Below are 26,720 nucleotides of genomic sequence, written 5' to 3'. Positions count from 1 at the left end.
CACACCTCTGCTAAGGATAACACACCGCTGCTAAGGAGAACACACCGCTGCTAAGGATAACACACCGCTGCTAAGGATAACACACCTCTGCTAAGGAGAACACACCGCTGCTAAGGATAACACACCTCTGCTAAGGATAACACACCTCTGCTAAGGATAACACACCTCTGCTAAGGATAACACACCTCTGCTAAGGATAACACACCTCTGCTAAGGATAACACACCGCTGCTAAGGATAACACACCTCTGCTAAGGATAACACACCTCTGCTAAGTATAACACACCGCGGCTAAGTATAACACACCGCTGCTAAGGATAACACACCGCTGCTAAGTATAACACACCGCTGCTAAGTATAACACACCGCTGCTAAGGATAACACACCGCTGCTAAGGATAACACACCGCTGCTAAGGATAACACACCTCTGCTAAGTATAACACACCGCTGCTAAGTATAACACACCGCTGCTAAGGATAACACACCGCTGCTAAGGATAACACACCGCTGCTAAGGATAACACACCGCTGCTAAGGATAACACACCGCTGCTAAGGATAACACACCTCTGCTAAGTATAACACACCTCTGCTAAGTATAACACACCTCTGCTAAGGATAACACACCGCTGCTAAGGATAACGCACCGCTGCTAAGGATAACACACCTCTGCTAAGGATAACACACCTCTGCTAAGTATAACACACCGCGGCTAAGTATAACACACCGCTGCTAAGGATAACACACCGCTGCTAAGTATAACACACCGCTGCTAAGTATAACACACCGCTGCTAAGGATAACACACCGCTGCTAAGGATAACACACCTCTGCTAAGGATAACACACCTCTGCTAAGGATAACACACCTCTGCTAAGGATAACACACCGCTGCTAAGGATAACACACCTCTGCTAAGGATAACACACCTCTGCTAAGTATAACACACCGCGGCTAAGTATAACACACCGCTGCTAAGGATAACACACCGCTGCTAAGTATAACACACCGCTGCTAAGGATAACACACCGCTGCTAAGGATAACACACCGCTGCTAAGTATAACACACCGCTGCTAAGGATAACACACCGCTGCTAAGGATAACACACCGCTGCTAAGGATAACACACCTCTGCTAAGTATAACACACCGCTGCTAAGTATAACACACCGCTGCTAAGGATAACACACCGCTGCTAAGGATAACACACCGCTGCTAAGGATAACACACCGCTGCTAAGGATAACACACCGCTGCTAAGGATAACACACCGCTGCTAAGGATAACACACCGCTGCTAAGGATAACACACCTCTGCTAAGTATAACACACCTCTGCTAAGTATAACACACCTCTGCTAAGTATAACACACCGCTGCTAAGTATAACACACCTCTGCTAAGGATAACACACCGCTGCTAAGGATAACACACCTCTGCTAAGGATAACACACCGCTGCTAAGGATAACACACCTCTGCTAAGGATAACACACCTCTGCTAAGGATAACACACCGCTGCTAAGGATAACACACCTCTGCTAAGGATAACACACCTCTGCTAAGTATAACACACCGCGGCTAAGTATAACACACCGCTGCTAAGGATAACACACCGCTGCTAAGTATAACACACCGCTGCTAAGGATAACACACCTCTGCTAAGTATAACACACCGCTGCTAAGTATAACACACCGCTGCTAAGGATAACACACCGCTGCTAAGGATAACACACCGCTGCTAAGTATAACACACCGCTGCTAAGGATAACACACCGCTGCTAAGGATAACACACCGCTGCTAAGGATAACACACCTCTGCTAAGTATAACACACCGCTGCTAAGTATAACACACCGCTGCTAAGGATAACACACCGCTGCTAAGGATAACACACCGCTGCTAAGGATAACACACCGCTGCTAAGGATAACACACCGCTGCTAAGGATAACACACCGCTGCTAAGGATAACACACCGCTGCTAAGGATAACACACCTCTGCTAAGTATAACACACCTCTGCTAAGTATAACACACCGCTGCTAAGGATTCCTGAAAGACATGAAAGTAAGTGGCCGGTGAACTGGGAGAAGAATAAAAAGTATTTAGTTAACTACACAATGTATTTCTGACGTGAATAAAACACGTGTCAAATTAGAAGTTTTAAATGCCGCTTCCAAAGACAACGGTGTGTATTTTCATTTTTTGCTAGTATTATATGTATTTATTACATGGCTTGGTTGAGTTCTAATGTAGACTGCGGTAGACTGTTATTTCTTGATAACACACCTCTGCTAAGGATAACACACCGCTGCTAAGGATAACACACCGCTGCTAAGTATAACACACCGCTGCTAAGTATAACACACCTCTGCTAAGGATAACACACCGCGGCTAAGGAGAACACACCGCTGCTAAGGATAACACACCGCTGCTAAGGATAACACACCGCTGCTAAGGATAACACACCGCTGCTAAGGATAACACACCGCTGCTAAGGATAACACACCGCTGCTAAGGATAACACACCGCTGCTAAGGATAACACACCGCTGCTAAGGATAACACACCTCTGCTAAGGATAACACACCGTTGCTAAGGATAACACACCTCTGCTAAGGATAACACACCTCTGCTAAGGATAACACACCTCTGCTAAGGATAACACACCGCTGCTAAGGATAACACACCGCTGCTAAGGATAACACACCGCTGCTAAGGATAACACACCGCTGCTAAGGATAACACACCGCTGCTAAGGATAACACACCGCTGCTAAGGATAACACACCGCTGCTAAGGATAACACACCTCTGCTAAGTATAACACACCTCTGCTAAGTATAACACACCGCTGCTAAGGATTCCTGAAAGACATGAAAGTAAGTGGCCGGTGAACTGGGAGAAGAATAAAAAGTATTTAGTTAACTACACAATGTATTTCTGACGTGAATAAAACACGTGTCAAATTAGAAGTTTTAAATGCCGCTTCCAAAGACAACGGTGTGTATTTTCATTTTTTGCTAGTATTATATGTATTTATTACATGGCTTGGTTGAGTTCTAATGTAGACTGCGGTAGACTGTTATTTCTTGATAACACACCTCTGCTAAGGATAACACACCTCTGCTAAGGATAACACACCGCTGCTAAGTATAACACACCGCTGCTAAGTATAACACACCTCTGCTAAGGATAACACACCGCGGCTAAGGATAACACACCGCTGCTAAGGATAACACACCGCTGCTAAGGATAACACACCGCTGCTAAGGATAACACACCGCTGCTAAGGATAACACACCGCTGCTAAGGATAACACACCGCTGCTAAGGATAACACACCGCTGCTAAGGATAACACACCTCTGCTAAGGATAACACACCGTTGCTAAGGATAACACACCTCTGCTAAGGATAACACACCTCTGCTAAGGATAACACACCTCTGCTAAGGATAACACACCGCTGCTAAGGATAACACACCTCTGCTAAGGATAACACACCTCTGCTAAGGATAACACACCTCTGCTAAGGATAACACACCTCTGCTAAGTATAACACACCGCTGCTAAGGAGAACACACCGCTGCTAAGGAGAACACACCGCTGCTAAGGAGAACACACCGCTGCTAAGGAGAACACACCGCTGCTAAGGATAACACACCGCTGCTAAGGATAACACACCGCTGCTAAGGATAACACACCTCTGCTAAGGATAACACACCGTTGCTAAGGATAACACACCTCTGCTAAGGATAACACACCTCTGCTAAGGATAACACACCTCTGCTAAGGATAACACACCGCTGCTAAGGATAACACACCTCTGCTAAGGATAACACACCTCTGCTAAGGATAACACACCTCTGCTAAGGATAACACACCGCTGCTAAGGATAACACACCTCTGCTAAGGATAACACACCGCTGCTAAGGATAACACACCGCTGCTAAGTATAACACACCTCTGCTAAGGATAACACACCGCTGCTAAGGATAACACACCGCTGCTAAGGATAACACACCTCTGCTAAGGATAACACACCGCTGCTAAGGATAACACACCGCTGCTAAGGATAACACACCTCTGCTAAGGATAACACACCGCCGCTAAGGATAACACACCTCTGCTAAGTATAACACACCTCTGCTAAGTATAACACACCGCTGCTAAGGATAACACACCGCTACAGTTAAAATCAAGTAATGATGCAATCCTTTAAATCTTAACTTTGACTGCATCAGAATTAAATTGATGTAAACGTATTATCATGTCACATGTGACATTTATTTAACATGACAGAAAAAGACAGTAACACCAATGACACACATAAGGCCACATATCATTATTCTTCAACCATTATTAAGTAGATGGTGATGGCGCAATGGATAAGAAACATATGGTGTGAGAGACCCGGGTTCGAATCCACTGTGAGACACCAATGTGTCCCTGAGCAAGACACTTAACCCCTAGTTGCTCCAGAGGCGTGCGACCTCTGACATATATAGCAATTGTAAGTCGCTTTGGATAAAAGCGTCAGCTAAATGAATAAATGTAAATGAATAAATGAATACAGTTTCTGTAAATGGGAGTCACCGGTGTTTACAAAATGGACACTACGAGGTATCAAACCACATCTTGTCAATTATGGTATACTAACTAAATTAAGTAGTGTAATACATAATTATTCTAGTTTTTTTCCCCTAACAATAAAGTAGGTCAAACCAGTGAGTTCAACTAAAGCTTCATATGAAATCATGAGATAAATCAGGACATTTCTGATAACTGAAAAGAGACATACAGTACCGTGGATATACGTCATAGATATTCATGAGTTTGGAAGAAGGAAGTCGAGTGATGTCATCAGTGTGATTTTTATGTCAAATTATTAGATATTTAGATGTGTAATGGTAACACCAGTGACACAACTCCAGGGGACCACTTTCATTCAAAATTATTTTATAATATCTATTCAGCATTTTTTTTTATATCATTCACATAATATATTTGATTGTTATGTATACATTATTGTATTTTAAATGGGGGATAAACTTGTCATTGATATTAAATTAAAGCATTTTTCCTCTGTACAAGACTGTTGGGACGAGCACATCTGGTACTTGGAATTCTATATAATTAATTAAAAATACAATATTGCCACATTGATGGCTCAAGAAGGTGTAATTGTACAAATAACATATATATATTTTTTGAATGTAAAGAAAATGTAACCCTAAAGTGTTTTTCAAGTGTGATATTTCTGTAAAGGCTAGGGACAGAAAATTTACATTTCCATAGAATGACCCAGAAATGATTTTGCATAAATTTAACCTAAGATATTATTTTACTTAACAGCATCTGCTCAACAACTTTACAATTTTAAAGCAAAAACTGTGCTTAGTCTTAGATCTTATTTATACAAATATATTCAAGCAGTATTTTTTCCACGACACACACCAGCAATCTGTATTCATGTTACCGTAACTCTTTAACCGTCTGTATTATCAAAACATTTCAAATTGCTGTATTTCGGCAATATACGGCATATTACGGTAATTTCAGGCTTTCTGTCAGCAAATGACGGCAGCTTTCAGACAGAGCGGATCGGAAAGATTTGAACAGAGACAGCATAAAATAATAAAAGAGAAAACGGCCAAAAACATGGCGATTCAAGCGGTAGACATCAGAAGAGTTGATTGGGAATATTTTTGCTGAAACTCGGGAGGCGGATGTCCGAATACTCTTCCACGTATCTTAGCATGTGGGGTCGTGCCTATGTAACATTATGTATGTATTTGTATATGTGTGCGTGCGTGTATGAAAAAAGTATCCTAAATGAAAACAACCCTGTGTCACAAAAAAAGACTTTTATTTTAGTTTAGGTTTTTTTTCCAACTTTAAAGTGATAGTTTCTTTTATTCGTGATTTTTTTCAACCCCCACTTAAACTATCAACAGTACAGGCTCTGCAAGGAATAGGTCCTATAAATGTGAATGTTCTTGGGGAAGTCCACGTGCCGATACAGGTCGGAACACACACAGTCAGCGTTAACTTCATTGTAGCCGATGTAACAGAGGACACAGAAACCATTCTTGGACATCCGTTCCTGGAACAAGCACGAGCACGTCTCGACTTTGGCAGTCAGAAAATTTTACTGTTCGGTGAGCAGATACCTTACTTTAATCCCAAAAACAAACCCAGGGTACATGTTGTTAGAATAGCACGCACCGCTGTTCTGGAAGCAGGACGTGAATATATTGTGCCGTATATTGTGTATATAGAGCATGTGCAGGCCAATGTGTTACTGAGTCCAACAAAAGGGTTTATGGAGAAACACAGAATGTTGGTGGCACGGATTGTAGTTGATGCTCAACCAAATAAACAGATTCCAATAAGACTGTATAACCCAGGCACCATTGCCGTGCAAGTAAGGAAGGGGGCCATTGCCGAGTTTCTAGAGCCTGCAAATGTCGTGAAGGTTGCCAATTCTGAGCTGCCAACGGCGAGCCCAACCACCGCAACGGTTTCATGTCATTTACAGTCTTTATAGGCTGAGAGTATAGTGCATCTGGGGAAGTCGGATCATGAAGAGCTTGCAGAACTCCTGAGCACTTATGGTGATGTTTTCTCAGCTGGACCGATGGGCCTTGGTCGCACCAACCTGGTGCAACATGACATCCAAACACGACCATGTCCACCGGTAAAACAGCAGCCCCGAAGAATGGCCTTTGAGAAACAGCGCAGTGCAGACGAACAGATTCAGCAAAACCTTGACACTGGTTTAGCTGCCCCTAGCCATAGCAGCTGGGCTTCGCCAATTTTTATGGTACGGAAGAAAGATCAGACATACGGACTGTGTGTGGACTATAGAATCCTGAATGAACGCACTATCAAAGATGCTTACCCCCTTCCGCGAATTCAGGATACCCTGGACACTCTGTCTATGGCGAAATGGTTTAGCACCCTGGATCTAACCTCAGGCTATTGGCAGGTGGAGTTAACTCCAAGTGCACGGCAGGCTGCTGCGTTCTGCAGCAGGAAGGGGTTATTTGAATGGAATGTGATGCCATTTGGGCTGTGCAACGCCCCAGCGACGTTTCAGCGCTTAATGGATCGTGTCCTGGCTGGACTACAATGGGAAATTTGCTTAGTCTATTTGGACGACATAATTGTCCTGGGGAGGGATGCCAAAGAAATGATTCAGCGCCTAGCGCAGGTATTCGAAAGGTTGCGCCAGGCCAACCTCAAGTTGAAACCTGCCAAGTGCTGCCTCTTCCGCCGCCAGGTGATCTATCTTGGTCATGTAGTTTTAGAGGAGGGCATCAGCACTGATCCTCAGAAGGTGGAAAAGATTCAAGAATGGCCACAGCCTACAAGTGTTAATGAAATCCGACAATTCGTTGGTTTAGCATCTTACTATCGGCGCTTTGTCAGAGATTTTGCCACGGTGGCTAAGCCCCTTCATGATCTGTTGCGGAAGAATGCCAGATTTCAATGGACTCCTGAAAGTAATCAAGCATTTGAAAAACTGAAGGAGCTACTCACCACTGCTCCTGTTCTGGGGTATCCTATGGATCATGGCGACCTCATTCTCGATACGGATGCCAGCAATTTCGGAATCGGAGCTGTGTTATCCCAACTCCAACATGGTGAGGAACGTGTACTAGCCTATGGCAGTCGAGGATTGACACTAACGGAGCGGAATTACTGCACCACACGGAGAGAGTTGTTGGCTGTAGTTGAGTTCTCAGCACATTTCCGTCAATATCTTTTGGGCAGACCGTTTGTCGTGCGGACAGATCATAGTAGTCTGCAGTGGCTGATAAACATGACAGAACCAGAAGGACAGTTGGCTCGGTGGTTGGAAAAGCTTGGAGAGTATGATTTCAAAGTTGTGCATCGGCCTGGGCGCCAACATGAAAATGCAGATGTGCTATCCAGGAGGCCATGTTGTTCGAATTGTGCCTGCAGCCTTAAAGAACCTTCTTCCAATAGCCCTCAGGTTTGTCATCAGGCAGTTCAGTGTGATTTTGACATCGGACCTGGAAATGGAAATGCTAATCCCGAGTTCTGTCCAGTGGGGGTACATGACGGCAAGTACTGCTCCATTCCTAGGGTGGACTGCTGAGGAACTTCGCTCCACTCAGGCAACTGACAGCGATATTGCCCCAATCAAAAGGTGGATGGAGGAAGGTGGGGAACGGCCCCCCTGGGGTGACGTGTTGCCTTATGGACCGGCGACTAAAGCTTACTGGAGCCAGTGGAAGAGATTGTATCTAAAAGATGGCACCCTGGTAAGGCGCTTCTACCTGATGGAGGGCCCCGAGTTTTATCCTCAAATTATCTTGCCAAAAGTCTTTCGGAAGGATGTCATGCATCAGATGCACAATGGACCAGTGGGTGGACACTTTGGGGTGGAGCGGACGCTGTCCCGATTACAGTCACGGTATTACTGGTACCAGATGCGGGATGATGTTACACTCTGGAGTCGCACGTGTGCCAGCTGTGCTGCGAAGGCTCGACCCACAAAGACCCCACAAGCGCCAATGGGCACTGTTCGGGTTGGGGCTCCCATGGAAAGGATTGCTGTTGATTTGATGGGCCCCATGAACGAAACGGAACGATTCAACCGTTACATTCTTGTTGTGCAGGACTATTTCACTAAGTGGGTGGAAGCCTACCCTCTGCCCAACGACCAGGCGGTCACTTCGAATCCTGTGTTTTCCAAGCGATGTGTGAATTATTAGGAATTGAGAAGACTCGAACGACACCTTTCCGACCCCAGTCGGATGGACAAGTGGAGCGGTTTAACGCCACCCTCCAGAAAATACTGGCTACCACTTCAGAGCGGTGTCACTGGGACTGGGATGTCATGGTTCCCATGGCTGTGATGGCTTACCGAGCTACCAAGCATAGCTCCACTGGTTTCACCCCAAACATGATGCTCTTCGGCCGGTAGTTGACAGAGCCTGTTGATCTAGTTGTAGGGCTGCCTTTTAATGAAACCTCAGCTCCCACTCCCCCACAATATGTGGCTGAAATGAGAGAAAGGTTAGAGTTGGCACATCAAATTGCCAGAGAGCAACTGGGTCGTTCTGTTGAACGTGCCAAAAAGCAAGAATGAGGCAAGGACACATTATAAGGTCGGTGATGCTGTGTGGTACCTCATAAAAGGGACTAAAAGGGTGCAAAATAAGATCAGGAAGTTCCTACCTGCCTATGAGGGTCCTTACTTCGTTCTGGGACACCTAGATGATATGGTGTATCGAATCCAGAAAGGTCCAAAGACAAAAGTAAAGGTCGTTCATCACGATAAGCTCAAGCCGTATCATTCCCGACAACCCTTGGAAAATAGCTGGGTGTTTAAGAGTTTGGAGGCCTGGCAACCCCAGGAGGTTCCTACTCCCAGTCTTGGGGCTAACGTTAGTGACCTTGACCTTGAGCTTGGCCTCACTCACCTCTTTGCAGAGGAACCTGTAAATGACAGCGGCTTGGATGTACTTGATGAAACGTATTGTGTGCCAATGACTAAACAGGAGGATAGAAATGTGCAGTGCAGAGAAGGTAGCACGGTGCAACCAAGTCAACCATGGACTGTTAACGGCCAAATCGGGGGTAGGCCGCCACGAGTTAAGAGACCACCAAAGTGGTTTGGTGACTGGACAAACTGATGCTCGAGGAAAAGAGACTTTGACGAACATACAAACTGTTCTACTGTTAAAAGAGAATTAATGTTGCATTAATGTTTTTTTTATTTTCTATGTTGACCCATGTGGATGTTATTTGTTGTGCATATGGGTGAGTTCATCAATAACAAGGTATTATTACTGTTAACATCTTTGTGTGCAAAAGCTCAGCTGCTATTTCCTCCTTTAGAAAAGGAAAAAAAAGGGCGATGTGGAAGAGAGATTCCATCCACTAATTGGACTGCTTCCAAAAAGGGACTGTGTGTACTAAACTTTTATGCCATCCTTTCCCCCCCCTTTCCAAGCACCGTGCTACCCTCTGCCTTATGGACTGTTTACCCTGTCACGTGGGGCTGGATTACAAAGGCTAGTATATCAATTGAGTGGAGTTTGCTAACATGGACTGTATGCTCCATCAAGTGAAGTTGCCTCAAAAAAAAAGAAACAGGACGCAGTATGTTGGATGTATTCCTGTTATTTGCACTGTGAAATGTTGATATATTTTATGTTTTTCTATGCAAGAGGTGCTGGATTAGCCTGACTACGTCAGACTTCCTACTTCCGCTAATTTCATTTCGCTCCTGTAGTCAGTCTGAGATAGCGGCCTATCTTTCAGTTTTCCACCGGCCTTCGGACAGCCGGGCCAATCAACGAACAGAGGGCGGGCTGAGAGCCGTGACGTAGACGCTAAGCGCCGAGTTTTACATTGTAGGTCAGAGAAATCGAAAACCGAAACGAGACACGGGATGCAATTCGCTCTGTTATGGAGAACCAGTGCCGCCGCTCCCACCACGCGCTGTGCGTAGGGCACCAAGAGCTGAAGGGGCACCAAAAAAATAGCGTTCCGGGAGTCTCCCGCATATTGATAGCGGCTCACTGATGCCCGCGAATTAGTTAAAATCTCCGGAATCTAGAGCGAGCGCGCCCGCGAGACAGAGACTGTGCTCCAAACCGCGTAGTGCGTGCACGGCAGAGAGGGAGAGAGAGCAAGAGAGGCGTGCGTGCCTCATGAAGCTTCTCGGGGAAGAGGGCATCATAAAGGAATTATGCTTAGGGCACCGAAATGGCTAGCAGCGGCACTGGCTGTGTTTAAAATATCTAATTCTAAATTTGAGAGTTGGCTACAAATATTTTCTTGTTTCACTCTGTCAAAAATAAGTTTAGAGGCCGTGATTGTACCGTGGATACGTAGATTAACTTTGCATAATCTGCAAAAGTCGTTTACAGCCATGTTCACTCCAGTATTTCGCTCGCATCATCATGTGTTTATAGCAGATTTACAGTGGAAGTTCGATCATAGATTTGAGTTCGATGCATGATGTCTGTGGTTCGATGCGGCTGTACAGGCGCATAACATACGTCCTAACTAAACTTATCTGATTGGCTTACGGGTAACCAATGATTTTAAACTTCAGACAAGCGCTCCCTAGCGAGAGAGAAAACACTTCTCTATTATGCCATTCCAGACTCTGTCTACGAAGCAAAGTGAAGTAGCAGAGTCTGGTATTACCAGGCTAGTGCTGGATTGGTATTATAGTTAATTACCATTCCAGAGTGGGGGTAGTGTTGTGGGACAAAGGGGAAATAAGGAGTTGTTCCTTTAATGTCGTAAGGGCGTAAATTGTAGTACAATTGGGAGGGAATCATGGGTATTGTAGTCCGGAACACGCATGGTCGAGTGTACAGCATAGTACGAGCGGAGATGTGTTTTTTCTTGTTTTCCTGTTGTTTTTCGGTAGAGATGCACTGAGTATTTGTGTTCACTGCAACATTGTGGGTCATGTGAATGCAGGCCGGAGATATCAATAAAGCAGCATACTCAAGCACTTGCTATGGTATTCCGCCATACAAGTTATCCATTTTACACGCTTAGAAAAGCGCAACGTTTTGTTTTGTGTCACCGTCTTAGGTCGAGTTACACTACTCGAGTAATTGTATTTAAATAGGGAAAACGTGGAGGTGTTTGGTAGCTTCTCTGCTTGGCCCCTATTGAATGAACTGGGCTAAGCTAAGTGCTAACAAAGTTTCTCCGCAAGACAGAGCGATTAAGTGCACGCACTGAGACGAGAGAGGTATGTATTAACTCGTCTTAGTTAAGCGAATAACATAGTTTAATATGAAAAAAACGGTGGAGTATCCCTTTAAGCACTAGTAGAAATGGTGGTGGGGGTTTCTGGTTAGAGAAACTGGAGCAAGAGAGAGAGTGTCCCAGCAGAAGGGTTTCATTCAGATTAGCATAACGAGAATAGTCACTATACACAACCGAAGTTACAGTAAATCACGTTATTAAATGTTAAATATGAGGTATCTGTAATATCTGTAAACCATAGTCACCTTAGTTAGCTAATAATGTAGCTTACATATTTAAATTATACTGCAGAACATACAACTAAACAGTATCAAACTAGCTTCAGCATGAATGAATGAGGCAGGCATTTATATAGCGCTTTTCATATGTACTACTATAGCTACTTTTAGTGCTATAAATACACCAGTATTATACGTTTCTCTGTGTATTAAAACGTAAATAAATGTACGTGTGGTAGAACTACACTTTACGTAAAAACACACACGTATTCTCATGAGATCACGTTGCATTGAAGCTTGAATTTGTTGTCATACCTTGATTTATAGATTTTATTTTCCTGTGGTCAGTTCAATTACTTCCTTTACAATGAACTTCTGTATGCTTTGCATTTATTATGAGTAATTAATAATGATTATTATTAAAGAATATAAATAATTAGATTTTAATTTGTTAAATATATTATTTATATTAAATCATAATCATTTTGTTTTCATGGTTGACTGAGGTCTTTTCTACAGTGGGCTTAAGAGTCAACCGTTTTTGTGTGTTAAGTTGATTTTTTATTGAGTGTGTATTTTGTTTATTATTGTTATTGTTTATTAGTTTATTTTATTTTTATGTCAGCTATAGTTTTAAATGTCCGATTGGTTTTCATACAGAGCCATGTACATGTCACTTGTTCAAGGCTTTGTATTGTTTATTGTGAATGTCATATGATTAAGTACAGTAGTGTAGGAAACTTTTTCCTTCTTCAAAGCAGAGACCAGGAGACTTTGGGATATCTTTCAAGCAGAAGTTATTCTTTTTTGAGAACTTCGCTGTGCATTGCTGTAGTTCGTCCAACAGTCTAACTAAACTAAATTCCCTTGCAATTTATATACATTTAGGGGCAGGGGTTTACATTGTGATGAGAACAAAGCATGTAAATGAAGTAGTGTTACCAATCCTAATCCAATCAGCATAACTATTCAAACGCTGAGACGCGAGAACAGGACTGGCCGGACTCTCTTGCGGGAAGTTTCGCAGCTGATCTAAACATTTAGTCTCTTCACTTTTGTAGTTTCCTAAATTAAACATTTAATAAATGTGTAATACAACAGTAGCCTACATTAGACATCAAATACATAATATACTCTGCGTCTTTACGGACTATTTGTAACAACATGAACGACAATAGGCTGTTGACAGAGTAACGTTACCGTTCGGTTAAAAAGTTTAAAAATGCTTGTGTAGTTGTGTCGAATTGTATGCACGTGTGGGAGTTATATGGTACATTTAAGTTACTCTGTCTTTTGCAGACAGCAAGATGTAGGCTGTAGGCTTCATAATGTTCACAATGGTATTTTATTAGTTGTTGGTTTAACCACGGATGAGGTAATGGCTGTTATGTTATTTTCTTTTAAATGACGTTCCTTGTTTCATTGCTGGATTTATGGAAAAACATCAACCAATATTGCATATCCATAATTATTATAATGGATATAATTCAAGAATACTTACACTATAACGTAAATTAGAAGTGTAACGCAAAAAAAAAGGATTTTTACGCCTTTTTTGAATTTTACTCGAATACAAATACAAATACTTTCCTCAACAAATATAAATACAGATGCAAATATCGGCTGCTTTGCACTCCCCTAATATATATATATATAATTTTTTTAAATAAAGATTAATGCAAAGAAATGTGCATATGACACTCACCTGAAGACTGTATGGGGCCGATGGTGTCACTGGCTTCACTCACTCCCACTTTACCCACTATCCTGTAGCGGATCAAGTACTGCTTTCCAAACTCCAATCCAGTCAGAGTAAAGTCTTCATCAGCTGTGTTTATGATAATCCACTGTTCCTCAGAGCCAGAATCTGCTTTCACCTGCTGGTACTCCACTCTGTACTGCACAGTTTCTCCAGTAGGGGACTTCTTCAGTTTCAGGGACACACTGTCCTCCAGGACCTGCTTCACTTCTGGTGGGGGAGGCTTCGACACGGGCTGGAACTGTGTGTCTGTCAGCTTCCCTTTTGCATACAGATAGATAGAGGAGCCTGGACTGGAGGAATCGGAGATGGCAGAAATAATGAATCGATATCTCTTTTCATCTTTATTAGCCTCTGAAAAACTTCTGAAAAGGGATAAGTTCTCTATCATCTTTGACATGACACCAGGATTGTTGAGCCACTCTTCTGATACTAGCGTGCTATAATTGTGTTTCATTCCCACATCTGGCTCTTTAAACTCGACAGATTCCAGAAACTTCTCCATGGCTGAAAGATCTGGGTCTTCATACTTCAGAGATGTGAAGGTCAAGCACACCACAGCATTAATATCAGGATTAAAGAGGATGGTGTTGAGACGGTTTGAGTCTTCAGTATTGATTCCCTTCAGTATCTCGGTGTGAGAACTCAAGATGTTAAGTTCAGCCGTTGCATGATCTAACCACTGGTTAAGCTTGTCAGCATTAAAGGGGGAGCTGTAGTGGATCTTCAGGATGTCTTCCAATGAATTTTGCTCCATCTCTCCTCCTCGTATAGCAGGCAAGACCTTGGCCACTGCTTTCAGGAACACCATTTTGTAAATGTTAAGAGAGCCCTGAAATAAACTGAGCCTCTCTCTGATGTCTTTGAAAACATTTACCAGAGTTTTTCTGGAGAAGTCGTTGCATTTCCTCTCTACTTCTCCCAGCCCCTCGATTATATCTTCAGTCTTGTAAACCAGATGTGTGGTGATTTCTCTCTCCAACTGAGCAGCTTTTGTATCCAGTAGAGAAAGAGGATAGAGCCAGACTTTTATTGGGACTGCATTCTCTGGATTCTCCTTCAGTATAGTGGGGAGCTTCTTGTACACCTCTAGGGCCTCCGTGTAAGTGGTGGGACTCCGATCAAGGCGGACGTCACCGTAAAATGTGCAGGCGATGCTCTCAGCCATATTATTACGACCTTCTGTCATTTGTAAAGCTCCTTGTCCCTTAATGGAAAATTGAGGAATCGTCCTGACCATGACATCCAGTTCTCCCTCAATCTCCTGCTTTTCTTCCTCTTCTGAAAATGTCAGATCAAACACCATGACGGCCCGAGCTCCGTACAGTACAGCCGTGACCACATGAGTTGCAGTTTTCTGGTCAAAGACCTGAGGGTAGGTGATCTGACCCAGATGGCTCATAGTGAGCTGGTCAAATCTTGTGGTTTCACTGTAATTCATTGTTACTCTGGACTGTTGGTTTGAGGATTTGGTGTCACGCAGAAACTTGGCAGATCCTCCCACCTCCACCAACCCTCCCAAGAAGCTGGCCTTCAGGGAAGCACTCACATCCAGGAGTTTGGACTTACTAGAGAGAGAGTCGGAGCTACTGAACTTCAAATCTGTCATGGGCTTTGGATGGGTGTCCAAATTTTCATTCAGTGACTTCTTATCCCACAGAGTGACACCTGAAATGAGAAATGGCTTTAACAGTTAAGTCAAGTCAAGTCGCCTGTATTTATATAGCACATTTTACAATACAGATTGTTTTAAAGCAGCTTTACAGTGATAACAGGAAAATAATGCAACAAAGTTTGTTTCTAGAACAAAAATAGCTCCATCCTCCAGCTTAACCCTCTGAGGTCGGCAAATGCGCGGGCGCGTTTTGCTCGTTTTTTTTTACATAGCAGCAAAATAGACCTAAAATACTCCGTCAGTTTTGGTCATACAGCCTTAAGAAATATGAAAAAATCAGCTGTTAAATGTCTACTTTTTTATGTGTCCACTTACAATCGAAATAAAACAATGTGCTTTTGTAAAATAAAGAAAGTAAACAGGGAGTGCTTTATGCCTCTCCGTCTCCGTGAACTTTTTTTCTGAAGCACGTCTCTAAACTTAAACAAAACTCAGCGAATACTATTCACTCAGACATAAGCTATATATCTCTATAATCATATAACTGTGTAGTTTTAAATTATCTAATTCAAAACTAAAAGAAATATTCTCTGTTTATGTAATCTATATAAAAAGAGAGAGAGATCAGCCGTTCTCATTATCGTTCTGGCAGCTCATTACTCTGCTAATGTGACACGCCCATGGAGAGCGGGCGCTATTCAAACGCAGATCTGAAGCAACACATGCAAACCAGTCAACGCCCACAACAGCTGGACAACACACTCGCTGTGAGGAATAATAATATTGTGATAATCCTGGAAATTTTACCTCAAACGTGCTGGAGTAGCCTAACAACGGATCCAGCTGCAGATCAGTACGTGCTTTGTTCTAATCGCGATATGAAATGGTGTCTGCAAACCGCAAAAGACTGTTTAAATTTGAATCGCGTTTCTGTGTTTGAATGAATGAACGGCACATATGCATGTTGTTGTTTACTACAGCTCGCGCGTGTCTGTGTGTGAATGAAACTATCTATATTGCCTACTGAGATGAGTAAAAATCAACTGAATACGTTGAAATAAAATGTCTTTGTATAAGCAACATATTAAACTGCAAATTAACATTTATGCCCTAATATATATTATAAAAGACGATATGTTACAGACGAAATATGAAAGACAACATTTCGTTTTGGATAGATTATAAAGTTTTTACTGCCACATCAAAACCTAATTTACAAGGTGCAAACAAAATCTTAAAAGGTCAATATAAGCCTTCTCTTTAAAGGTGCCCTAGAATGTGTTGAAATAATATTTTAATTTTGTCCCTGATATCTACATAGAGGGTATGTGGCTTAAAAAGACATTTAAAATGTCCAGAAAAGGTTTTACAGGTCAATTTCCAACCCTATAAATTGGCCCTAGAATGAAATGGTCTGTTTTTACCTTATTTGGAAGGGTCATGAATAGTAATGAGGAGTTCTGCTCTGATTGGCTCTTTCACTGCGGGCTCATTACAAGAGCTCAGAGAGTCACAGCAAACAGGTCCGACGTGCAAGCGTCAATGGCAGAGGAGAAAACCCGCGTAATATCAAAATACTACTGTTATCGTGTCACGAAATGTAATTCTAAGAGTGTTTCAGTCGAGAATGTAGTTGTTTAAAGCTCAAATCTGTGGTTTATTTATAAAGATAGCGCCTATTTGAAAAATGTATCTGACGTTTTCGGAGTTGTGAGATCCAGGCGATCACCGGGCGCTCAGCGCTCAATAACCCCGACTGGAACAACTTTTCCTCGGCTAGTGCTTCTGATGTTTGCCGCTGGCTCTGCTGTCTCTAGTCTAGTGGTTAAACATGAGATATTATTTGTCTTGTGTAGCCTATATCTAACGGGCGATCTTTGGTCTCATTAATCTATAATGTGTTCCATGGCAAATCGTTTTGGCTGAGGGCAAAGTGAAGTTTCATAATTGTATATATTTAGGCTATTTAACTTGAGCTATAGGCTATTTTAAGCTGACTTATGTTTGACTGAATTGTTTGCTTTATTTATTTTTATTTACTTATACTTTTATACTGGATATCAGATCATTAAAACTGACATTTAACGAAAAGAGTCAATTGTGTAATTTTATTTTAGGCTGACAGTTATATATTTAAAAAAAATATATAATATTTTTTATATTTATTTTAATATACATTCTCTTCACTGTACATGTATAATAAAATAAAATAACACAACCCCGTCTCTGTTTTTTAAATGTCAGTTTTAATGTTCAATAATGTTTCATATTTTTAAAATGAAAACAAAAAGAAGCAGGGTTGCGTTTTATATTTCGTGTTGTTATAAATATATGCAGTGAAGATAATCAATGTACACGTTGCCTGAACCACATTTGTGTGGCCATTTAATGTGTTTAAGATTTTTTTTTTTTTAAATGAAAAGAGGCAGAGTGTTGTTTTATACCCTATTTCGTTTTTGTTGCCTAAATAAAAATATACATAAAGAGATAACCGGAGTAGCCAGAGCGTGCTGAATGACGAGATCAAGAACACCGCTGTCCCATTTGCAGAATAACCGGACTTGCGTCCTCTCGTCCTCGGGAGTTCGTTCTCCTAATGCTGGGCGTACACCAAAGGATTTTCACAGTCCCAGACTAAAGACCGGCAGTCTTTAGGAATCTTACTGGAGTCTCGGCGCGCTCCCGTCGTCTCGATCGTTAAATGTGAGGGGATAATCTGCAGTCGGCGACCCGATTTATGCCAGTCTTTCTCTAGTCTTTCATATCAAACATGTTTGATATTATCGCAAGTCCTAGCGTAGTCATAGTGACGGAAACAGGAAGCCATCAGTCACAAAGAAACATGTCGACGGACGTGGAAACACAACGAGCGCCAAGTAGGCGAAAATGGACCGTGGATAAAGAGGAGCGCCTTGTTGAGCACGCAAATGCGTCTCTATAGCACGCAGTGTGTTTATCGTGCAATTTATACGCGAAAATGAGATTTTACGTTGATATGATATGCAGTTTTGCGCGTGCATACGCACTTTATTGCGTGATATACACACGCACCCCACAGCACTAATCCTACCCAAGCGTATAATACATACACACACACCCCACCCTAAACCTACCCATGTGCTATCCATGCATATACTATGCACGTAAAAACTCATTTTCGCGTATATATTACACGATAAACACACTGCGTGCTGTATAGACGCATTTGGTGTGATCGGGTTGGAGCAGAGCAGCCGTGTCTTTTTGATGTAAACTGCCATTTATACCACGACAGAGTGGAAAAAGAAAAGAAGTGGACCGATATTGCCGAAGCCATCGACATGCCTGCATATAAAATTATACCCTTTCAAGACATTTAGTTCAAACTATTGTTCTCATCATATAATGATATAGATTCATATAACCCCCATATACAGTCATGTGAAAAAGTTAGGTCATCCCATTTTTTTCCTGGAAAAGAAAGTGATTTATTGTAATTAAACAATATAAATTAACATATTTTTACTCATCAAACATAAAATATGCATAAAAATGCCTATTTTAATGGAGGAAAAAATTTGTTGTAGTCTTGTAAATAGTGTCACTACAAGATTCAGTGTTTGTACAATCTTTAGTCTGAGACTGTGAGTCTGTGAAACCAAGTCTTTAGATGTGAGCTGATAATCTTATAAAGTCTTTTCTAAATCTTTTCAAAGTCTTTAGGTGTACAGAAGGCATAAGTCGAACTTGGCAAGTCTGAACTACCAAGGACGCAAGTCCGAAGTTTGCGTACTTGGTATTGAGAAACGGCCTCGGTGTACAACCGTATATGTTTGAGCCGGTTTCAGACGACGATGCAGAGTTTGAGGAACAAGCGGTTGTTTGTAGAATGCAAATGGACGTTTCGGAGTGGTAAGTTTATTCATTATTTTCAGTACGAACTTAACAGTCACGTGTGTGCGTGTGTGTGTGTATGTGCGTTCGTTCGTTCGTGCGTGCGTGCGTGTGTGTCTGTGTGCGTGTGTGTGTGTGTGCTTCACCTGCGCAGCGCAGTTCTGTGTAGCACCGTATCTCTGAAAGGGCTTGGCTTATGCAAATTTTGGGGGCATACATATTAATGATCCCATCGGTTACGTCACAGTTGGTGTTATGTGGAGATTCGCCCGTTTTTCAGGGGTGTTTTTCAAAAACGAGATTTAAACAAGAAGGAGAAAACAATGGTGTTTGAAACTCACTGTATGTCATGTCCATGTACTAAACTATTGTTATTTAACTATGGCAAGTTAAATTCAATTTCACATTCTAGGGCACCTTTAAATTATTTTTGTGTTTTATTAGTGACAAATTTGGGGAGAGGATTGCCTACATCCAAAACGTTCTGAAAATACGAATGAGAATTAACTGCACAATTACTAGAAATGTTTACCTTGGATATTATACAATTTGCAAGCATACACAGTTTGTGGAAAAATATATTTTATCTTATATTTTTTCAAGATGTTTCCAACTCTGAACCAATTCTGTAGTTATATATATATATATATATATATTAGGGGTGGAGCCGAACCCGAATACGGTATTCGGAAAGGCACAAATAACGTGTTTTTTACAAATACTTATTTCGAACAAATACTTTAAAAAATATTTGTATTCGGGAATAGGAAAAACTTTATATCAAAAAGCTGCGTTTCCTCATGAGACCGCAGTGCACGACGCCCGGATGAGTGAGAGAGTGAGTGAGTGACGGACGCAGGCTGCTCCACACAGCAACAGAGAGGGCTCGGCTGAGCGAAAAAACACTTAACTCCATCACTAGTTTTGTTGAATAGATGTTTGTACCTTAACTGGGTTCCTGAGGCAGTTTATAACTTTCGGGAAGTGGAGTTTGATCGGGAGATTATTCCATTACGCTGCATTATTGACGTCTGGAGTCGGGCGCTCTCATGTTCGCTCTGTTTACGTAACGTCAGCTGTTTAGCGCGCTAATTTAGACAATAGGCTGTTTACAGAGTAGCCTAACGTTTACGTTTGGTTAAAAATGCGTGCGTAACGTTAGTTGTGTCGAATTGTATGCACGTGTGGGAGTTAAATGGTACGTTTAAGTTACTCAGTCTTTTGCAGACAGCAAGATGTAGGCTTCATAATGTTCACAATGGTATTTTATTAGTTGTTGGTTTAACCATGGATGAGGTAATGGCTGTTACGTTATTTTCTTTTCAATGACGTTCCTTGTTTCATTGCTGGATTTATGGAAAAATATCAACCAATATTGCATATCCATCATTATTAGAATGTATATAATTAAAGAATACTTACACTATAACGTAAATTAGAAGTGTAACAAATTTCTTTTTCTTTTTTTACGCCTATTTTGAATTTTACTCAAATACAAATACAAATACTTTTCCCCCCTCAACAAATACAAATACAGATACAAATATCGGCTGCTTTGCACACCCCTAATATATATATATATAACTACAGAATATAGAACCCGTCCCGTTTGAAGTGCCAGTAGTGTCAGGTACTTTTCAAACGTTCTATGGACAGAGGAACCAAAAAAATAGCTTTTTTGGCAGCAAACACTTAAGATGGGTTTGGTGCACACAGGGATAAAAAAGTACCCCATGTGTAAAATGAAATACTCTGCTGTATCTTTACTGCTGTGGGCCTAATTTTATGCCAGAGGTCCTGGACATCTTGTTCAGATACATGGCATCATGGATTGGATCAAATACCAACAGATAAAAAATCGAAACCTAACAGACTGTGCTAGAAATCTTATAACGGGCCATGTTTGGATCTTCCAACAGGACAGTGATCCAAAAACAAATATCAAAAATGGGTCACTGAGCACAAAACCAAGATCTGCAATGGCCATCCCAGTCCCTGGCCTGAACCCTATAGAAAATGAGTGGGCTGAACTGAAGAGAAGAAGCACCAACATGGATCTGGGAATCTGCAGGATCTGGAGAGATTCTGTATGGAGGAATGGTCTCTGATCTCTTGTCAGGTGTTCTCCAAACTCATCAGGCATTATAGGAGAAAACTCAGAGCTGTTATCTTGGCAAAAGGAGGTTGCAAAAAGTATTTAATAAAAGGGTGCCAATAATTGTGGCCAACGTGTTTTGGAGAAAAACATTTATTTCATAATGTGATTTAGCCCCACTTTCAATTCTCTTGCTTCAATGAAAGGTTAGAATTTTGGCAATGTTTTGAATGAAAGATCAAAAGGATAAACAATGCAGATTTATTTTTTACAGCCAGTTTTGATCATATTTACCAGGGGTGCCAACAATTTTGGCCATGACTGTATATGTATGTGTGTGTGTGTATATATGTGTGTGTGTGTATGTATATATATATATGTGTGTGTGTGTGTGTATGTGTGTGTGTTGTCTTTGCATTCTTTCTTGTGGCTCAGTGACACCTGAATGAAAGCTCATTAGTATGCAGCATTAGCAGGTCTTTGTCTTCTCTCAGGTGTGAATGAGGACATTATTCATGACCTAGTTGGATCATTCACGCCCACCTGCATATTGCCTTTCCAAACAAAAAGTGTCTTACAAAATTTAAATCAATCTATTGTTTAATGTGAACGATTAGCCCGGACGATTTTCAGATCATTTTAAAGTAAACACTCTAGCCGACAACTTCCATTAGTCAAAAGTATTGTGGGAATATGTGAAGTTGGTCGTTTGTGGTCTTATATCAGAAAATTTAAGTTTGAGTTTTTTGAATAACCACGCATAAATAATATTCTCTCAAAAATGCAAACATGTACATACATGTTGCTCACATATTATGATAGCCATGTTCGTGCTAAATAGAGTGTAATTACACCTTTTCCATTAATATGTTTATAAGCTACTGAAAATACAAATATCAGGGCATATCAAAACATCTCAAGGACCCCAAAAACACCTTAGAGGGTTAAGTAAGTTCAGTGATGGTTAATTTTTTTTGTAAAAAAAGTTAGTAATTTAGTTCATTTATATATAGCCGCTCTGGAAAAAACATGACATCATCGTCCAGCTCAGTTCAGTGAGATTATCATAACTATTATCATATAATAGTGTCAATGCAGGTAGATCAATATTATTGTTGAATATTAACGTGTGAGGACGAAATGTACTGTTCAAGTCAACATGCCAATAAGACAACCAATTTAATAGTTGTGTCCTTTATCTTAAATCTCTAAATTACCACATTGTTGATTCACATTTGGGTGCAAAGGAGAATAAAAAGCATTTTAGTAGGTACTGTACACTACCTGGAATGAAGGAATCCTTGCGGCAGTCATACAGCATCCCAGGATACAGAGGTCTTCCTAGAGCTGCCACTTCAATGGTCTGTGATGATGCCATGGCTGCAGGAAATAACAATGAACAATGGGGACATTTATACATTTGAAGATTAATAATGACTACTTAATCATTCAAAAATTATTTTTACTTGTTACTAATTTCATTAGTTTACAACCCGTTTTAACGTTCCTTAAAATGCAATCTAATTGCCGACCCCAAAGGGTTAAAAAATGAAGAGCATGATGCTGATCAGGATTTCTGGTTTCAGCCTAAATTATTATGCTGCAAAAATTTCATGAAAAAAGTGGAGTCATGGATTGAGGAAACAAAACAGTGCATTAAGATGTCTCAAATCTGTGACAATGAAGTCTCACCAATGGATAGTGTGTCAGTGGTGTCATCCAAGACAGTCGCTTCTAATAAGTCAAGAAGTGGAGCAACATCTGTTTCCAAAAAATCCTCAATATCCACAGTATCCTCAGTTCGTCGTAAGGAAGAAGCTAACAGAGCAGCTTTGTTGGCTAAAGCAGCCGCTTTAAAAGAAAGGCAGGAGTTGGAAATGAAAGAAGCGAAGTTAAAGGCTGAAAAGGAAAAGTTGGAAGTAGAAACAGCTCTTGCAATGTCTAATGCTAAAATTAAAGTGTATCAAGATTGTGAAGAACAACTACAGTATGCAGGTCAAAATGTGGCTATCCAAGCAGCTGATGTAGTCATTCCAAAACAGGAGCATTATGAATATGATGAATACAGTGTAAGATCAAAGCATGGTAAAATGTTATCACCTCTTGAAGCATTTCACTCAAGTATACCTGCAAGTGTTAGACCTAAGAAAACAAACACTGCAAAGGAATGGTCAACACCAGTCAATGAAACATTGTGCCAGAATACTGATACATCAGAACTTCAAAGAGTAATGCAACGTCAGACAGATATCACAGCAATGCTTGTGAAGAACCAACAGATGTCTTGTCTACCTCAACGTGATGTTCCTTTGTTTCATGGAGATCCACTTGATTTCAGATCTTTTATGAAGGCGTTTGAACATGCGGTTGACTCCAGAGCTGACAGTAGTGTTGACAAGTTGTATTTTCTGGAGCAGTATACTAGAGGTGAGCCCAGAGACCTTGTAAAAAGCTGCCAGCACATGCCAAATGATCGTGGTTACGCAGAAGCAATGAGACTCTTGCATGAGAAGTTTGGAAATGAGCTGAAAATTGCGACGGCCTTAATGCAAAAGGCCTTCAAATGGCCTAAAATAAAGTCTGAGGATGGAAAATCTTTAAGTGCCTTTTCATTGTTCCTGGTTTCTTGTCGCAACGTAATGGAGGACATTGAATACATGGATGAGTTGAATAATCCTACCAACATGAGGATTATTATCTCAAAGCTGCCTTACAACTTGCGTGAAAGATGGAGAGCCCATGCTTATGAGTATGAGGAGCGCAACAGAAGAAGAGCCAAGTTCATTCAGTTGGTAGAGTTTGTTGACCGTCAAGCAAAGGTAATATCAAACCCACTTTTTGGAGATCTGGATGCTTTGGCGGGTGATAGAAAACACACCAACAAGTCTCTTCAAGGAAATATGCTGAAAAGAGAAGGAAAAGGAAGTAGTAGTTTTGTAACTGACTGCACACAAGTTGGTGAAACTCAAAAGGACTTGACAATGATGAAAAGCAACAGTGCACCAGTTATCAGTGCTTTCACTAAACCTTGTGCATTCTGTGAAAAAGGCCATACATTGGAGCAATGTTATCAGTTTGGTGCTAAGCCATATAAAGACAAATTAGACTTTATAAGAAAGAATGGATTTTGCTTTGGATGCTTAGTGAAAGGACACTTAAGCAAAGACTGTAACAGAAGAAGCACATGTCAGCTGTGTTCAAAGAGACATCCTAGCATGTTACACTTAACCACACAAGACAAGATTCCTGAGAAGGAAATGGTAAAAGTTGATAAAACTGAAGTTACCACTTTACCTACCACAATGAGTCATGAGACAAGTGCCTGCACTGGGGCCGGAGACGACTGTGTTCTTGCAATAGTACCTATCAAGATAAAGTAAAAAAAAAGTGATAAGTGCGTGGAAGTGTATGCCTTTATGGACCCAGGCAGCTCTGCCACTTTTTGTACTGAGACACTAGCAAGACGGTTGAATGTACAGGGTAGAAAGATCAACATGATGCTAAGCACCATGAACTCAAGGAAACGAGTGGAAAGTTATGTGCTCACTGACTTGGAAGTGAGTGGATTGGAAGAGAACAACTTCATTGAACTTTCCAAAGTGTTTACACAAAAGAGCATACCAGTTTCAATGGAAAACGTTCCACAACAACACGAAGTTGACAAATGGCCGTACCTCAGTGAAGTGAAGTTGCCTCACATTGGCAACTTCACTTCACTGAGAATCTCCACTCCACATCTCTGGAGTGGAGATTCTCATAGGGAACAAGGCAAGGCAAGGCAAGTTTATTTATATAGCACATTTCATACACAATGGTAATTCAAAATGCTTTACATAGAAGAAATTAAAATAATCAAAAGAAATAAGAATAATTAAAATCCTTGTCAGAGCCGTATCTGGGGTAGAGGATGCTACTGCGGCAATATGTGATACTCGTGACAATCTGATGTCTCGAGTGCCTTTGGGTCTCGCTCCCTGATTGTGCCATCGGTTTATAAGTCGATCAGCTTGTTTCTCTACACTCAGTATGGCCTGTTGAGGAGCACTAGATTCATGAAACTCACCGGCTGTATGCTGAGGGCGTCCATGATGGAGCTCTGTTGTGTGTTCCGTCTGGTTTGGTGGTCCCGCAAATAACTTTGTTTCAAGAACTGCAATCCTTTGTAAAAGTCTGTGGCAGTTACTGCAGCAAGTAGATTCCAGAAGAGGCATTTTCTCTTATCCTTATGCAGTTGTGTTTTCTCTTCCCCGGAATGTAAGCTTTCAGTGGGAGGCTGGTCGAGTAAAATAATTCAGCTTTTTTGTAGTAATCCAAGCGTTTGAGCACTGTGCTGATTTGCTGAGGTTAAAATTAGTTGATAAAAGAAGATAAAATATAAAAATATAAAAGCGATAGAGCAAAGCGTGGAGCAGTAATCAAGAGCGAACAGTAGCTGAGCAGGAAGTGTTAAAAAAGAGTTCAAGCTTCTGGAACCATGGAGAGTAATAAATAGTAAGCACAATGGGCCATATGCTGTAAAGACTGCCCTTGGATGGATTTTGAACGGTCCTCTTAGAGAACCTGTTGAAGACAGCATGCATGGCTATGCACAAACAAGCGTTACAGTCAACAGAATCTCCCTTGAGAGTGTGGAACAGATGCTGATACAACAGTACAATCATGATTTTCCTGAAAGAAATTGCGATGACAAAGCTGAATTATCACAGCTAGATCACCAGTTTTTAGAGTCTGTATTTAATTCAGTGCAATTTTCTGATGGTCATTATTACATTGACCTCCCAATCAAGAAAACTGTTGTCCAACTGCCTAACAATCGAAGTGCAGCTGTCCAGCGAGCGCTAAGGCCCCGTTTACACGATGGGAAAACTCAGATATTTCCCTGCGGTTTGGCCTGTCATTTACACGAAAACGCCGTTTTTATCCCAGGAAACGATTATTTCTAAAAACTCCGGCCAAAGTGGAGATTTCTGAAAACGCCGGTTATGTGTTGCCGTGTCAACTGGGAGAAACGGGGTTTTAGGTTCTCTCTTGTTGATTCTGAGGATTCTGATTGGCTTGCATGCCTTTATCCTTCTCCCTACAGTGCCGTCCATAGGTTTGGCATAGCTATGACGGCACTCGACGGCGTATTTATGCGGGTTGTGTGCACGATGTTATTATTGAAAACGGAGGGGGGGGGAAATATTCGTTTCTCTAAATACCCTGCTATGTGTAAATGTGGCCTAAATCTCAAAAGAAAATTCCCAAAAAATTACTCCTTTCATGAAGAGTACAAAAACTTCATGAATGTCATGCTAAGCAAAGGTCACGCAGTCAAGGTGCCTACATCACACTTAAGTCGTCAAGATGGTCAAGTGTGGTATATACCTCACCATGGGGTGTACCACCCTCAGAAGAAGA

The 26,720-nt window shown here is 41.4% G+C and overlaps 1 protein-coding gene across 1 annotated transcript in view; it reads right to left on the bottom strand.

Annotated features, from left to right (window-relative positions):
• Positions 1-26,720, bottom strand: part of LOC307004129 (stonustoxin subunit beta-like) — a 68,232-nt gene that overhangs the window by 21,142 nt on the left and 20,370 nt on the right. The window contains exons 2-3 of the mRNA XM_079623085.1: positions 22,605-22,700; positions 13,684-15,405 (exon numbers count right to left, since the gene is read on the bottom strand). Of these exons, the coding sequence (XP_079479211.1) occupies positions 13,684-15,405; positions 22,605-22,698 (1,816 nt within the window). The 5' untranslated portion in view covers positions 22,699-22,700. The remainder of the gene's footprint in view (positions 1-13,683; positions 15,406-22,604; positions 22,701-26,720) is intronic.

Source organism: Phoxinus phoxinus (genome assembly GCF_949152265.1).
Source record: "Phoxinus phoxinus genome assembly, chromosome: 9".
NCBI classification, from domain to species: domain Eukaryota; kingdom Metazoa; phylum Chordata; class Actinopteri; order Cypriniformes; family Leuciscidae; genus Phoxinus; species Phoxinus phoxinus.
This window is presented reverse-complemented; position numbering and strand designations above follow the sequence as displayed.